Here is a 15,181-nt window from a genome sequence, read left to right as displayed (position 1 = left end):
AATTATGAAATGATTTTTTTCTTTACTTTTTTTTTCAGTGACATCGGAAACTAAGTACGGTGTTCACGGATACGATAACCAGCTGGCCAGCATGCATCCGATCTTTTTCGGGTACGGGCCTCGGATACGGGAACGGACGGTCGTCGAACCGTTCGATACCGTTGATTTGTACTATCTGTTTTGCGAGTTACTTGAATTGAAAGCGCCGCCGCAGCTAGTCGGCAATCCGGACCATATTGTCAACATCCTGCGGAACGATTCCCGGGACGATGATGATGACTCGGGCGGAAGTTCGACGCGAACAGCGACGCTGGCTGGTGAGTATGAATTTAATGAAAATCTTTCAGTAGTTAATACCAGATTGATTTGACAAAAATGTCGGCCGAAAGTGACTTGGGAGGAGGGCAGCATCTGTTTATTGAATTACTTTCTTTTATTTTAACATCACCAACTTGATACAAAGTTACATGCACACCTATTTTTATGCACTTTTTAAAGTTGATACTAATAAACTTTACACTTAAATTCACTTTGAGCTATTTAAACAAAACAAAAATCCGTTGAAACGTTGAAAAACCTTTTTATCCGAATTCGTTTATTCAACTTAGTTAACCAACTTTGTGAAGAAAGTATTGAAAACTCTGGTAAAACTTTTCGTTGGATCGATCCACTATCTGCATCATTTGTAGACTGTCAATAGCGGATGCATTCTCAATGAAAACTATCAGATCAGACAGTAGGCGGTGATTCTTCAAATGATCACTTCAAATATGTATCGTTAAGTTTTGGTTTGACATTTTCTTGTGAATTGCGTAAAATCGCAACAGTAATATTGGTAAGATACTTTATTTGGTTTTAAACTTTTCAACAAAAAAAAAAGATCTTAAGGTGACAAATCTTCAACAAATCGGTAATTAGCTAAGCAATTTTCCACGGACAAGACCTCTATCAGGAAGTTATAACCTCAAAGCGCTTAAGTCAAATTTGATTCTTGTGGGATAATGAAGAGGACAATTTTAAGGGCAAAACAAGATTATACTCTCAGTCTAGCTATCGACAAGAAGAGATGAGAATTAGGGAAGGGACTATTTCAATCATAAATGAACCGCTCATTTCCATGCCGGCCTGTAACCTGCGCACAAGAACATACCTCTCTTTATTTCTTAACCTGTAGCATTCGACTGATTTTGATTGTAAAGTTGATATTGGCTGTCTGATCACATGGCTACAAAAGCTAATCTGAAAAATAGGGTTTTAAAACGTCTGTTGTCAGTTTTTTAATGCCACAGGTGCACTTATCAAGAACCAAAACTAATCCTGCTTAAGCCATTCTAAGCTTGAAACTTATACTGGCTGCTGCTGAGTACTGCAACAATTTTTCGTCTGCCAAAATCGAAGTATAATCGAAATTATCGATAATTATTTTAGTGTTTCACGGTCATTTGGCATGCGGGAAAAAATTGGTTTCGCACTCAACCATGTATAAGCAGTAGTTTCTTATCAGTTGTTGACCATAATGACCATAATTTTCATTTCGTCACTATCGCAGGCGAAGTTTCCCGAAAGGTGGAAAAAATCCACGATGCATAAAGACGGGAAAAAGCGTGGGATTGTCCCGTTGTGTGCTGGATCCAAACTGTCGGAAAGTCTATTAGAAGACGTACTTTTCGACTGCAGTCAAATTATACATTGCACCTGCTCAACATGGTTTCTTCAATGACAGATCAACTAAAACTAATCTTGTTTAATTCCCATCGTTCAAGACTGTTAAAGACGGATACGAAATGGACACAATATACACTGATCTGAAGGCAGCCTTCAACCGTGTTGATCACTAACTACTGTTGGCTAAGACCAATCGCTTGGGTGCTTGTTCGCCCTTCGTTGGTTAGTTGAATTCCTTCTGCTTAATCGATAACTAAATAAAAATATCACTTGGTTTGCTGTAGGTTAGCTGTGGGAGGATTTACTAACAAGTGTTCCTTGGTACGTGTTTCCAGATTTCTTCTAGTCTGACCGATGTAAACCTTTTCGCAATGTGGGCAACTGATTTCATAAATCCCGGATTTTCTATGTTCTTCAATCGGGTCTTTAGTCGATCCCAAATTACGTTTGAGCTCGTTGTTTCGGCTGGTGTAGAGTAGGCCGATTCCAAATTTCCTCATTTTTTGACAAAGAGGGCGTGTTATGTTTTCGTCGTATTTTCTGCCACAAAAATAATTGACATACATTGTAGAAATTGCAAAACTGAACGGATACAAAGAAAGGACTATCCAGAACATTATTTCCAAGAAAAGAAGAGACGCATACAAAAATTCATCACATTAACACCAATAACATCAGAACTTAAGAGTGACAGTAGAATTACATCACCGAATTTTACCGAACGTAAAACGTAAATCGAAACTGTGTCGTAAGTGTCTCCGCAAGCATAATGGCACCTGCAGGCAGCAAAATAAATCTGGAATCAACGGCGGATGTATCTGCCTACATCACCTTTTGCTACACTCTGAGAAAACGGATGCCTCCAGAAGGTTGTCCCAAGCGGAAGGCGCTACCGGTACCAGTTGTAGCGTCCATCAAGCCCAGACGAACGATGTACTGTTCCGGATTGTTCCAGTGGTGCTTTATGACCCATTGAAGATAATTCAAACATTCAGCGTTCATCGACGACGGATCCGAGCTCACACTCATGAAACATTCGCTTGCGCAAGAACTCGGATTGCGAGGGTCGCAGAAAAATAGTGCTTGAAGTGGACCGGTGGAGCCATCTTTTCCTTAAGAAAGACATCCCAGGAGTATCAACTAGCAGACGCCCGGATTAGCTGAAACTCTGGCCACAAACTCTGGTGGCATCCGAATTGCAAAAGCGATATAAACATCTGGCCGGTACTCCCTTCGATTCCTACACCGAGGACAGTCTGCGGATTCTAATTGGACTAGACAACGCGCAACTGAGTCATACTTTCAAGAGTCGGAAGGGAAAACCCTCTGAACCGATCGATAGCCGTTAATTACCGTCTAGGATGGATCGTGTACGGGAACTGCTCGTCGAATCAGCGCCTCGGCAGCCACGTCTGCCACCATGCCGTACAAGTATGCGAGTGTAACGTAGGTTTCGACGAAAGTATCTCGAAGCCCGACAAGCAGCTACTTTCTGTAGAAGATCAGCGTGCTATGGAAATCTTGGAAGCGGTAACAACACGGTAAAGTAGACCGATTCGAAACGAGTGTCCTGTTCAAGTATGAAGCTGTACGGCTTCCGGATATTAAAACGATGGCTCGTAAAAGATGGGAATGTTTGGAGCGGCGAATGGAGAAAGACGAGGTGCGCTGGCGAATGCGCTACGAGCAAAAATGGTCGAGTATGCCCCAAAGGGGTATGTTCGTAAGCTAACCGATTAATTGCCCTGATGGCCTGCCGAAAGAATTCTTCATGTGTACTTTTGGTATAATTCACCGAACTGAACCTGATCATGAACGAAGCACTCAGGTCAAATTTACCGCCCCAGTTCGTCGACGGAGTGATTGTGTTGGTCAAAAAGCCTGGTGCGGGGGCGGGGAATACGCACGCTCATATAGACCAATCAGCCTGATCAATGTGGACTACAAAATTCAAAATTCTCTCGCATTCTCAAGCAGCGCCTCGAAAATGTGCTTCGTACGCATTGTGTTTTGAGTGGCTCATTGGACGAAATGAAAGACCTATTCAGGCGCTTTGAACGTATATCAGGAGCGTGCTTGAATGAAAACAAAACCACAGCAATCGACGTCGGTCTCGTTGATAACTCTCCGTTAACCGTACGGTGGCTGCGAACGGAAAGCACCATTAAAATACTAGGGCTGGTCTTCGCAAATTCAGTGCGTCTGATGGTGACACTTAACTGGGACATTCTAGTAACTAATTTCGCTCGGCTAGTCGGGCTACACCTACTGCGTAATTTGACCCTGCATCAAAAAGTGACTCTGCTCAACACGTTCCTCTCATCGAAAATGTGGTACATTGCGGCAAATCTACAGCCGAAAGTAGTACACGTAGCAAAGCTGACGGCCACTATGCGGAATTATCTCTTTCGTGGAGCATGTGCGACAATACCAATGCAGCAGCTGGCGCGCAGTAAAGTAAACGGTGGGCTTAATCTGCGTCTACCAGCCTACCAGTTTTTTCCCTTGTTCTCGCATCGGCTCATTAAACAGTGTACCAGACTTTACAGACGGTTATTAGAGTACAGACCAATGACGGGGCTAGTACAACGATCCTGCTGACTCCAGTAGGACCGCACAGCCGAGATTCGAACATATGACGACTGGCTTGTTAGGCCAGTGTCGTACCGCGGGCGGCTACAAACACGGTGGCCAAAACCTGTGTCGGGAAGCTGAGGCCGAGAATGGCTGACGAAACTGAAGTGTGCCGTGATGGATGACGAGACTTTGATCAAGGCGGACACAAAGCAGTTGTCGGAGTTTTACCGTGCCACATCACGGTTGGTCGTTCCTGTGGTGATAAGAAAGAAGGTGAACAAATTTGCTAGAAAGTTCCTTGTTTGGCAGACCATCTGTGGTTATGGCAAAATACATCCTGACTGATGGATACCATCAACGGACAAATCTACCGGGAAAGGTGCCTCCAGAATCGCCTGCTGCTGCTTGCTTCCTTCGGGCTCACGGAGGTGAGACGTTATTTTGGCCGGATTTAGCATTCTGCTACTACGCGCGGCCTATGTTAGACTAGTACTTATTTATCAATAATCACGTTTATCTGCCATGGCTTTCACTTGTGGCCTTGACAGGTTTTCGCCAACAGCCCGGTGCTAGACAGTGATAAAAATGGTGTTTTTGTACGTGAACCCACTGAACTCGTCGGAACTTCTCCCGATTAAGAAATTGAAGGCCAGAGTTAGGGTGAAGCGATGCAATAAAGCAATGTAACAGAAACCCAATAATAATGTTCCCTGAAAATTCCAGTGCAGTATTTATTTGGGGCCTCTGGTCACCTCTAACAACAATACGCGGCGGGGCGAGCTCCATTTTTCCGACTAACTGCGCAGTGAGCAACACCAAGGATTCATAACTAAAAAAAGGATTTATTGACATTTTAATCCACCAAGCGCTCCCCATTTTTGAGGGCTGTGGGAAGTGACAACCGAATCAGCCAAATACGTGCTTGGCTCAAGTGGAAAATAGTCCTAATTTGAGTCCGCCAATAGGCATATTCCGTGATACAAAGGATCGTGAGCCAATGATCGCAGATCATTTAAAAATCGAAGCATTCCTGCAGCAGCTTCCGGAATCGAGTCAACCATTGTCACCATTGTTATACAGAAGTATGAGAAATAATGGCAGTTCTAGTATCTACTTAGCTCAGCTGCAAGAGACAATCAATTGTGAGCTGGTGCCGCAGAAACTGGTTACTTATTATTAGCATCGCTAAATGTCATGTTATGACGTTTCACCGTTCAGTGAACCCTGTAGTCTTCCGCGACTCAAATCGACGACCAAGAACTCACGAGAGTAGACCAAGTTACTGACCTTGGTCTTCTGCTGGATGCCAAACTCTCTTTCAATCTACATCGTACGAATCTGATCACTAAAGCAACACGGCAACGCGGCTTTATCTCCAAAATCACTCGGGATTTTAATGACCCGCACTGCCTGAAGGCACTGTATTGCTCGTTGGTACGGCCACTACTTGAATATACTAGCGTGCTTTGGCGCCCTCAACAGCTTGTGTGGATTTTGCGAACCGAACGCGTGCAGATAAGGTTTGTTCGGTTTACATACGGTTTACGAAACCTGCCTTGGCGAGACCCAGTGAACCTGCCTCCGTACCCTGACCGCTGTCGCTGTGAATGGTGAGATAGACTGCCCGGATATATTGGCACAGCTGAACTTCCGTGCCTCGCAGCGTTCGCTCCGATCAACTGGTTTACTACAGCAGAATTTTCATCGTACGACGTTTGGTTTTAATGAACCGTTAGCCTGCTGCATTCGTACTTTCTGTAAAGTGGAGGACCTATTTGACTGCGGCATGCCGTCTCATAAAATTTTTACAGAAGTTACTGTTCAGTGGCGACTCGTGGTGGTTTAGCTTACCTGTTCAACCAGCGAAAAATACAAATTAATAAGCAGCTTTTTTATTATCGAAATTCTATATTTTATTCATAAAACAAACATTAGGGGTATTCACGTAGCGCTTGCAATGTTGCGTAAACGGTGTATTTCGTGTATATGCTGCCGCAATTCGTATAGCAGTTCCGGTTTCTATGGAAGCGGCAGAGTAGCGGCAGTATAAATACGCAATACTCCGTATACGCAACATAACAAGCGCTACGTGAATACCCCTAATATTTAAATAACAACGGAATACGGCGGTTTACTTTACCAGCAAACTCGTCTCTGAATTTTAACTACGAACCTAAGACTTTCCGTTCAATTTACCTATTGAACCAAATTCAAGAACAACCACCACACGCACCACAAGCAATATGCGTAAGTTGTTCAATGCTAAAGATGAACGAGTTAATGAGAAAATTTGGCGAATAATGCATATGCGATATGCCATTCCCTTCGTACCAATACATTGTTCCTGGTGCTAATCTCTAAAGTAACGTTCAAGCGTCGTATTGAACGTTTTGCTCATTAGCTGCGTGACTAGATAAAATGGAATCAAAGCGCAGGCCATAGGGATATGTGGTAGTAAGTTGTTCAATGCTGAAGACGAACGAGTAATGAGACAATAATGCGCCCGCCCTTCGAGTAAAAGCTGTTTCACATTCTCTTTTTATCTCCTTCGTACCCTGAATCAACACCAGGAATAATGTGTTGGTATATGCTTGTGCATTGAGATCAAAGCAACGTTCAAACGTCGTGTTGAGCGATTTGCTCAGCAGCTTCGTAAACTAAACTAATAATTTACCGAATTATTCGTATTGCATATGCGTCGGTTCAAACGAAATCATGAACTAGTGATGAAAAAAAATTTGTCGGGTTGAATTTTGTTGCCTGTCCTATGAACAGGTTGAACATGCGGACGAGTCGCCACTGTATGAATTTGACCCCAAATAATTTATGTAGACTTATAGTCAGATAAATTTTATACATATAGATTAGGGCGGGGCATAAGTGCGATGTTTGAAGTTGTCGTCAATTTTCGTGAGATATAAAGAAGGACAACAACATAATATATTTTATAGTGATGCAGTAACTTAACGTCTTCACATCCAACTATAAATCATCTGTGGTAATAGTGTTTTGCAAAATAAATTCTTTCTTCTGATCAAGTGCCGATCCGCACTTTTACCCCACTAACGGGGCAAAAGTGCGAAGCTCGGATCCATGTAATTAGCACAACAGTTGCGAACAAAACCATATTATCTTCAATCTGCGTTATGTTTCGGTAGAGAATATTCTCAATTTGCACCTTTTCTATTTGGCGCTGGTGTATTGCAGCCTCCGTTAGATCGAAAAACGTTTGTTTTTCTTCGGCCAACATCGGTAGAGCACACAGTTTTCTGCAGATCTTTCATTTCTAGTATCTGTAATATAGTGCCTAAAGCTTTATATAATTAGCTGTACATTCTGGCCTCGTCCATGAATCGCACTTTTGCCCCGTCCGTGAATCGAACTTCTACCCCGCTAGGCGCTTGGCGAGGTTAGATTAAATTACGGAAAAGCGAAATATATTTTGTAAATTACTTTCGCCGTATTTTCAAAACAGATATGTGAGTGATGTAAAACGCTGCTACAAATTTTCAACAAGTAATATCCTCCTGTTTACGATATATTGCTCTAAAATAACATTTGCACATAACTCAGCAACTACGCTTCGTAAGCAACCAAAGTTTACGTTAGATTCAAGCTGTCAAAGTAGTCACCCCTCCATGTCAATGTAGTCAATTCACTCGGAATCTGCACCGATAACTCATTGAATCGCACTTTTACCCGCATCGCACTTTTGCCCCTCCTTACTCTAAACAATAAATGCTGACGGTCTCCGGTGCCAGTCCCCGAGGAGCAGCTAGTTATTGTACGGAAGGAAAATCTATCGCCGATCAAATAGAAGATGGGTAGAATACGACAGGCGCATCCTGGATGCGGCGATGGAATTAACTGATTAGTAAATGTTGCACACAATAGATCTAGGAACACAAGAAGAATCAACCAACGGTTGAAAATCTCGAAAATAATGAGAAAAAATGGTTTAGGAATGATTCCTTAGGGGCCCCATCGTGCATATTTTGTATTGAAGCTCTATTTTAACAATGTGAGTTTCCTATGAACAACGAATGCTCGCACTGTATAAAAGTGACCGTTAATGCTCAACTGAAAAGAGCCAGTAGACGAAAAACGATAGTGTTCTAATCCTTGAAAAAGGTTTCATATAAATCGAAACGTCGAAAGCAAGTGAAAAACGTTCGTTTTAACAACACGTTTTTTTGTCTCCATTTTTTTTTGCAGTGATCTTCGCCGGCAGCCTGCTGGTCTCATTCGGTGTGGTCAGCATGCTCGGAGCGGTGGTTATTTGGCAGCGTCGCCGACGGGAAAATCTGGTTCCGCACTATCTGTACGACGAAACGGAATCGTTCCTGGACGAGGGCAACAAGCTGCTGCCAGCACAGCAGCATCAGTATCAACAACAACAACAACAACAACAACAACAGCAGCAGCAACAGCAACAATCGCACCAGCCCAGTAGTCGCCTTCACCACCAGCAGCAGCATCATCATCATCATCATCATCAGCATCACCAGCAGCAACAGCATCATCTTCCCACGAATGGGTCCATCAATGGGGACGTGGTTTCAATCGACGTTTGAGTGGGCTTCCGTCAAACCGTATTCTTTTCTCTTTTCGTTTTCTGATTTGTTTGTAAATAGTCGACTGGTAGTAGTTGTTGTTGTTCAATCCCGGTAGTTTGCCTTCAAACCCCCCACAAACTGAATGATGGATGTTGTTATCAGTAGACAGTTGAAACCAAGCTATATCTTTCCTCCCCCTCCCCCCCCTGTCCCAGTATGATACATATCAAACAAAAGGAGCTCAGTTTCCTGGGTTGTCTTTAAAAAAAATTGCACTTTAAAACGAAACAAACAAACCTACAAAAGAAGAATACACACGAGCATTTGGACAATACTGTCGGGTAAGTGTCAAAACGAAACTTGCGTTCGTTCCCTAAGAATGATATCGATGTTTCACATAGTAGGCGTTGCTCGTACTGTCGTGTAGAGAGAAAAAACGTCGTAAACTCGTCGTTTAAATCAACAGCATCGAAATTGATTCCAAGTTAGTGAAAAAAAAAACAAATTTAAAACACATTTTAAACCTATGAAACAAAATTACACGAATTCGCCGGAAATTGGAGACTGTGAGCGGGAAAACACTGTGAGTTGTGTGTGCGTTGTTTCACCGGCAGGAGAGAAAAACAAACACAAAACATAAACAAGCCATAATTAAAGGTAATTATTTGCTAGTATATACTGTAACTATGAAATATATTTTAAAGTCAGACGTATAGTTTGTAAATATAAATCTAACGAAATACCGAGAGTACCGGTACCAATAAATATATAACTCGCACCTATCGTACACTAGGAATAATTTTATTAAAGAAAAAATCTGTGCCGGTTTGGGATTCTTCAATTGAACACAAAGAAAAATGTAACGAAAGAATTAACAAAAAAAAATTACTGTTCTGTAACTAAGATTTTATTATATCTAGCAACGTAGAAGGAGACAGAGTAAAAGAGATAACTTCTTGTGATATTTTTTACACACAACACACACATACACGCAACTTCTAAAAACGCTGTAACTGTACTGTTTTTTTGTTTCGGAGATTGGAAGATGTACGTACCTACGGTATATTATAGTTTTGAGGAAATTGTAACCCCTTAAAAAAGGGGTGCCCGTCTAATCGTCTATTTCCATTTTTTTTTCGGAGCCCTTTTCCAAGTCTGACACAAGAGGCAAAGCTGCCCTTGAAGTAAAAGAAGAAAAGAAAAAAAAAGAATGACCTAACGTAATAAAGTTCTGTAAAACCAGCTCCAATCTATGTTTTAAACCACCGGTGACGAATCGTAGTGCTCCCAATCCAGCAGCAGATCGTACAGCGTATCGCCCGGGCTGTTCGTGGAGGAGAGCTGTCTCGCTCCGTACAGGTAATAGTCGGGCTGCAGTTCGCCCAGCTGTACGCCACATTCGAGCAGTTTTTGGGCCGCCAGCACGGCCTTCGCCGAGGGTAGAACCCGATCGAAATTTCCAACGAACGCAATGCCGATGGATTTGCTGTTGTAGCCTCTGGTGTGGGCTCCAACCCGGTGCCATCCGATGCCCTCGTAGACGTTTCCACCGTTGGTGACCAGGAAGCTTCGGTGAGAGATAACTCAGAGCTAAGAGCTTTGTGAGGTCAGCAGCGAATACTCACTTGTAGCCGATATCGCTCCAGCGGTTGGTTTTCTGATGGAGGTCCTGAATTGAACGGATGATCGGTTTACAGGCGACCATCGCATCGTTGCATTCCGCCGTGACCGTGTGGTGGATTACCACGAACGGTACCGGTCTGATTTGGTAGGTTACGTTGGTTGACTTGGCCGCGTTCCACTGGGCACGCTTCAATATGTTCGGACAAACGCTCGGAGTTTCGGCTGTAATTCACGGTAACTATTGATTGATCCAAGTTTCTTGGAAAATATTGAAACAAACAAACCACTTGAAACAGAATCACTTTCCATCATCGCTAGAAGCAGCAGAAAAACCAGCTTATTTGTTTGCATTTTTAGTTAGTAATTAAATCTGACCCAAGTGAAGCTGTTATCTCTTCGAGTCGACAAATGCAACAAAGTGCGGTGCGAGCGAGGACAACCGGTTGCGTGGTTCTACTTGTTCTTGCGATTGAGCTGATACTGTCGGCTGCAAAACGAGTCGAACACAGTACGAGTAATTATTATGCTTGTTCTCAGCCGGGAATCTTCCAAACGGGGATTCACCGATTAAAATTATGGAAGCAGTCTGTCAGAGCGAGTCGCTCTGTACTGGTTCTTTTGTTGGGTGAAACTTCTTGCTCTAATCCAGTTCACTCGTTTCTTACCCTTCGACTAATGTTTTTCGATTTTTGTTTTATTTCGTTTTGTATAATTTATTTTGAACGATACAACCTTTCAAAACATTTATCTTTGGAAATCTGTTTAAGTTCCTACCTAGTTCTAAACTAAGTGCAATAATTATCATTGTTAAGCTATGCGCTAAGCTAAGCGAAACAAAAAGATGTCCTGCGCTTACACTTTACTACTAGAACGTTAGAGGTTTACGTATAAAAATCAATTAACTGTTCGTTGCTGTGCCCGACGCAGAGTTTTTATGCTAACCGCAAACCGACTCTATAATAAAAACTCTTCAATTCAGCTGTTTGGAACTGTACACGTCTTCCGCAAAAAGCGGAATCAGTCATTTCAGGACTTGAGCAAATGTGGATGAATATTACACCAACCGCCAAGCTCCTCTTCTGATGTTTGCCTAGCCAAAAACATGTTGACTTTGCGCTTAGGCGCAAGGCGGTAAGGAAAAAAGCGTGGACCTCCCGTACCGACTGCGTTCTCACTGTTTTATTTGATGTCTCACGACAAGACCTGAATAACGCAATTCTTCCATCCAACTCACTCGGTTTGTGGTCGGTCATCTCCAGTTGCGTGAGCATCCAGTACTCGCCAGACCTTGCTCCAGCTCCAGGTCTAGGCAGTTTCCTGGAACGAGCTCTGGCTACCTGAAGCCCCACCTTGACCTAGCGCCTCCTCGAAGATCTAATTGGAACGATGATGATCGATGGCTATGCCAGGAAATGCTCCATGTACTAATTGGAGCAGGAGCCAAGCTAGGAAGCTGTGCGATCTTAAGCACCGGTATCCCAGGTGAGGCGCGGCTCAAATAGTGTGTGTCTCGGAACGAGCGGCTAAATTTGAAATACTGTGTCCCCGCAAGCTATACCTAAGCTGGCAGACCCACCAGCGGAAAGCTGTAGGTATCGCGGCCTCGGTAACGTAGTTTACACTGGCATGTCCAAAAATAAACAAAAGCTGAGGCTATTACTTACCACAAAAATACCGGTCGATTGAAATTAAATTGACTCTTTTCCCCTTTTTTCTCGTTTTCAGTTTTTATCTAACTGTTCATATTTTCCTCTTTTTGATGTCCCGTTTTTCCGTCCTATGTCACATTTATTTCGATTTTGCTCTGTTTTTTCCTTTTCGTCTCCGATTTTTCTTCGTTTTATTCCGTTTTTTCTGTTTTACTCTTCTTCTTTTTCTTTCCATTTTATGCCAACTTTCGCCTGTTATATCCCGTTTGACTTTTTTCCTGTTTTCCTCATTTCCTCTATCGATTTTCTGTTTTCTCTTTCGCTATTGTTCTTTTTCCTTATGATTTTTCTTGTTTCCCGTTTTGTATTCCCTTACTTGTGTCGTTTCCTCTTCTTCTAATTCTTCTATTTTTTCTTTTTTTTTTTGCCTGCTGTTTCCTCTTTCTCTGTATCTTTTCTTTTCTCTTTTCGATTCCGTTTTCGCCCATTTGCTGATTTTCCTCCGTACCGTTTTTCGTCTTTTTTCTTCCATTTTTTTTTGCCATTTTCCGTTCGACGCTCGACTTTTTCTTTTATTCGGTCTCGGTTTTCGTCTTTTTTTCGCTTTTTAACTCCTTTTCTATCCCGTTTTTGTTTTCGTCTCTTCTGTTCTATTTTGACCTTTTTGTCTTCCGTTATCATTTTCTCTTTCCATATTTTATTATATTTTCTTTTTTCTCTTTCGTTAACAAAGGTAACATTTCCTTTAGTCCGTTTTTCTAAACACTAGTCGCTTTTTACGCGACAATTTTTACGCGAATTTCGGAATTTACGCGGTTTTTTACGCGCTTTTCGGAATTTACGTGGATGTGCTCAAAACGTCTATTTTTTCGTGTAGTGTTGAAATCCACAAAGTTTTTTTTTATGCGAAATTTTGATTTTTTTTATGCGAACTTTGGAATTTACGCGGTTTTTTTACGCGAATTTCGGAACTTACGCGATTTTTTACGCGATTTTCGGAATTTACGCGATTTTCGGAATTTTTGCGGTTTTGATTTACGCGGGACGTATCCTTCGCGTAGAAAGCGACTTGAGTGTATTTCCTATTCTTCTTCTGTTATATCCTGTTTGATACCCTGCGCTGGCGCTGTTGTCAGATAATATACAAGTAAATTTAGAGCGACCTGCTCTGTTTTAGGGGTGTCATTGAAACGATGTTTTGTTAGAAAATTTGTTCGAAGTATCACGTCTGTTAGTTTGTGTTTCCTCTATAGGCCTCCTTGTTTCTCTCCCGGAATTCTCCTTTTGATTTCTCCTGTTTTGTGTTGTCTTTCTTGTCTTGTTTTCCTTCCTTTTCATACTCTCTTTTTCCTCTTTTCTGTCCGCCTTTTCCTTTTTCTCTGTTCCTTTTCTTTTTGCCCTTTTCCCAAACTCTGATTTTCCTTTCTTCCGTTTTCCAACATTTTCTGACCCATTTTTCCTCTTTTCTGAATCGTTTTTTCTCATTTTCTGTCCAACTTATTTCTATTCGGTCCCGATTTTAGTCTTTCTCTGCTTTTTTCGTTCTCCTATTTTTACTTTTAGTCGGACCCGACTTCGGCATCTTTTTTCGTTTTTTAACTTTTTTTATCCCGTTTTTAGTTTTAATCTGTTCCGTACTTCCTCTTATTATGTCCCGCTTTTCGCACTTTTCTGCCATGTTTCGGTTTTCTTTGCATTTAATTCTTTTTGTCTTACTTTTTCATTTTTTTCTCTAGTTTTTATTCTTTTTCTGTGCCGTTTTTCCTTTTTTCTGTTCTCTTTTCTCCATTTTCCTGTTTCTGTATTTTGTCCTTTTCTATCCCGTTTTTTTCTTTTTTTTGTCCCGTTTGTACTCCTGTTCTGTCCAGATCATTTTCATTTTCTTTCTCGTTTTCTTCGTTTCCTTTTTGGTTTTAACTTTTTTTCTCTTTCGTTCTTCATCCTTTTCTATTCAAGCTCCTGGTTTTTCGTTTCATTTTCTCTCGTTTCTGTCCTCCCGTCTTCCTTTCCACTTTATCCTCTTTCAATGTGCCCTTTTTCCTCCACATTCGGTCACAATTATTCTTTTGTTTTTCTTTTTTTCATGCCAGTTAGACCATTTATCTATCTATGTATATAAAAGTGAGCGTGAGTATGTTTGTATGTTCAACCATAACTCCAGAACGTCTTGACCGATCGCCACCAAACTTGGTACACATATTCCTTGATACAAGGAAATCAGCACTGGGAGGTTGATAAGAATGGGAGGGGTCATTGGTAACAGGGAGGGGGAGGCCCTAACTCCGAAACTTTTTTTTGGATGGTAAATGGTTGAATAATGCGCTCTAGAACCACCACGAAGTTCCACAGCCTCTTATTCAGCAACCCCTGTCTCTACCTCCTCGTGGTACCATCCGGGATACGTTCCTTAGTGGAAATCGGACAACCGGTGGAAACTAGGGTCGTATGCAAACAGAGAAGGGGACACTCATGCGAAGGCTGAGTGTAATGTCTCCGCCTGCAAGACGGTTCTTGTAGAAGGTATAACTACTAGGAACCAAAGCAGACCCAAGCAACCAAAAGTTAGAATTTCACTTAAGGAACGAACGTGGAAGTTCACATTTGGTTCAAATTTAGCTCCGCCGAACTTTCTTGCTGAGCAACCAGACACTACGTTTGAAAACCGAACTTTATAGTATCGTTTATACCTGTAGCAACTTGAAAGTACAACATGTTACTTGAAAGTAACTAAGTGTTCGGATACTGGTGTCTAAGGAAGGTTAATAAGCTTTATGTCTATTGATCTATAGCTTGCTAAGCAGCTTTACCTGTAATAAACCGAACTTAAAAAGCTGCCTGGAGTTCGCTGCATAGAGCGCTAAGCAGCTTCTGAAGAAACTTTAACATAAATTTATAAAATAGCACTTTAAGTTCTATTTTTATACTATTCTTCTATGTTCTACCTCCGCCTCCTCCTGACTTCTGTAAAGTCGGTTCATGCGATTAAGATAGACCATATAAAAAAAGTCACCGACCGCTGTTGGATTTGAACCCGAGCGTTCCGTGTTGCAAGCCTATCCTGATGCATTGCGCCATCTCTGGCGCCGCTAGTGACATACATTTTGCCGATGA

General features: G+C 41.9%; 2 protein-coding genes across 3 annotated transcripts in view; one reads left to right on the top strand and one right to left on the bottom strand.

The window, feature by feature from the left end:
• LOC128732817 (bis(5'-adenosyl)-triphosphatase ENPP4-like) overlaps positions 1 to 10,036 on the top strand; it is a 138,634-nt gene extending 128,598 nt beyond the window's left edge. The window contains exons 4-5 of the mRNA XM_053826219.1: positions 39 to 317; positions 8,458 to 10,036. Coding sequence (XP_053682194.1) covers positions 39 to 317; positions 8,458 to 8,816 — 638 coding nt within the window. The 3' untranslated portion in view covers positions 8,817 to 10,036. The remainder of the gene's footprint in view (positions 1 to 38; positions 318 to 8,457) is intronic.
• On the bottom strand, positions 9,627 to 10,866 carry LOC128732818 (peptidoglycan-recognition protein SA-like). 2 transcript variants are annotated; one of them, XM_053826222.1, is made up of 4 exons: positions 10,797 to 10,866; positions 10,706 to 10,735; positions 10,424 to 10,643; positions 9,627 to 10,365 (listed from the first exon to the last, which is right to left on the bottom strand). In XM_053826222.1, exons 2-4 carry the CDS (start codon positions 10,731 to 10,733, stop codon positions 10,056 to 10,058), a joined length of 558 nt encoding a protein of 185 aa, XP_053682197.1. In that variant the 5' UTR covers positions 10,734 to 10,735; positions 10,797 to 10,866; the 3' UTR covers positions 9,627 to 10,055. The 2 variants fall into 2 exon arrangements, with proteins under 2 accessions (XP_053682197.1, XP_053682195.1); XM_053826220.1 differs by having other exon boundaries at positions 10,706 to 10,847.
• Positions 10,867 to 15,181: the final 4,315 nt, after the last annotated feature.

Source organism: Sabethes cyaneus, chromosome 1, assembly GCF_943734655.1.
Source record: "Sabethes cyaneus chromosome 1, idSabCyanKW18_F2, whole genome shotgun sequence".
In the NCBI taxonomy this organism is placed as follows: domain Eukaryota; kingdom Metazoa; phylum Arthropoda; class Insecta; order Diptera; family Culicidae; genus Sabethes; species Sabethes cyaneus.
This window is presented reverse-complemented; position numbering and strand designations above follow the sequence as displayed.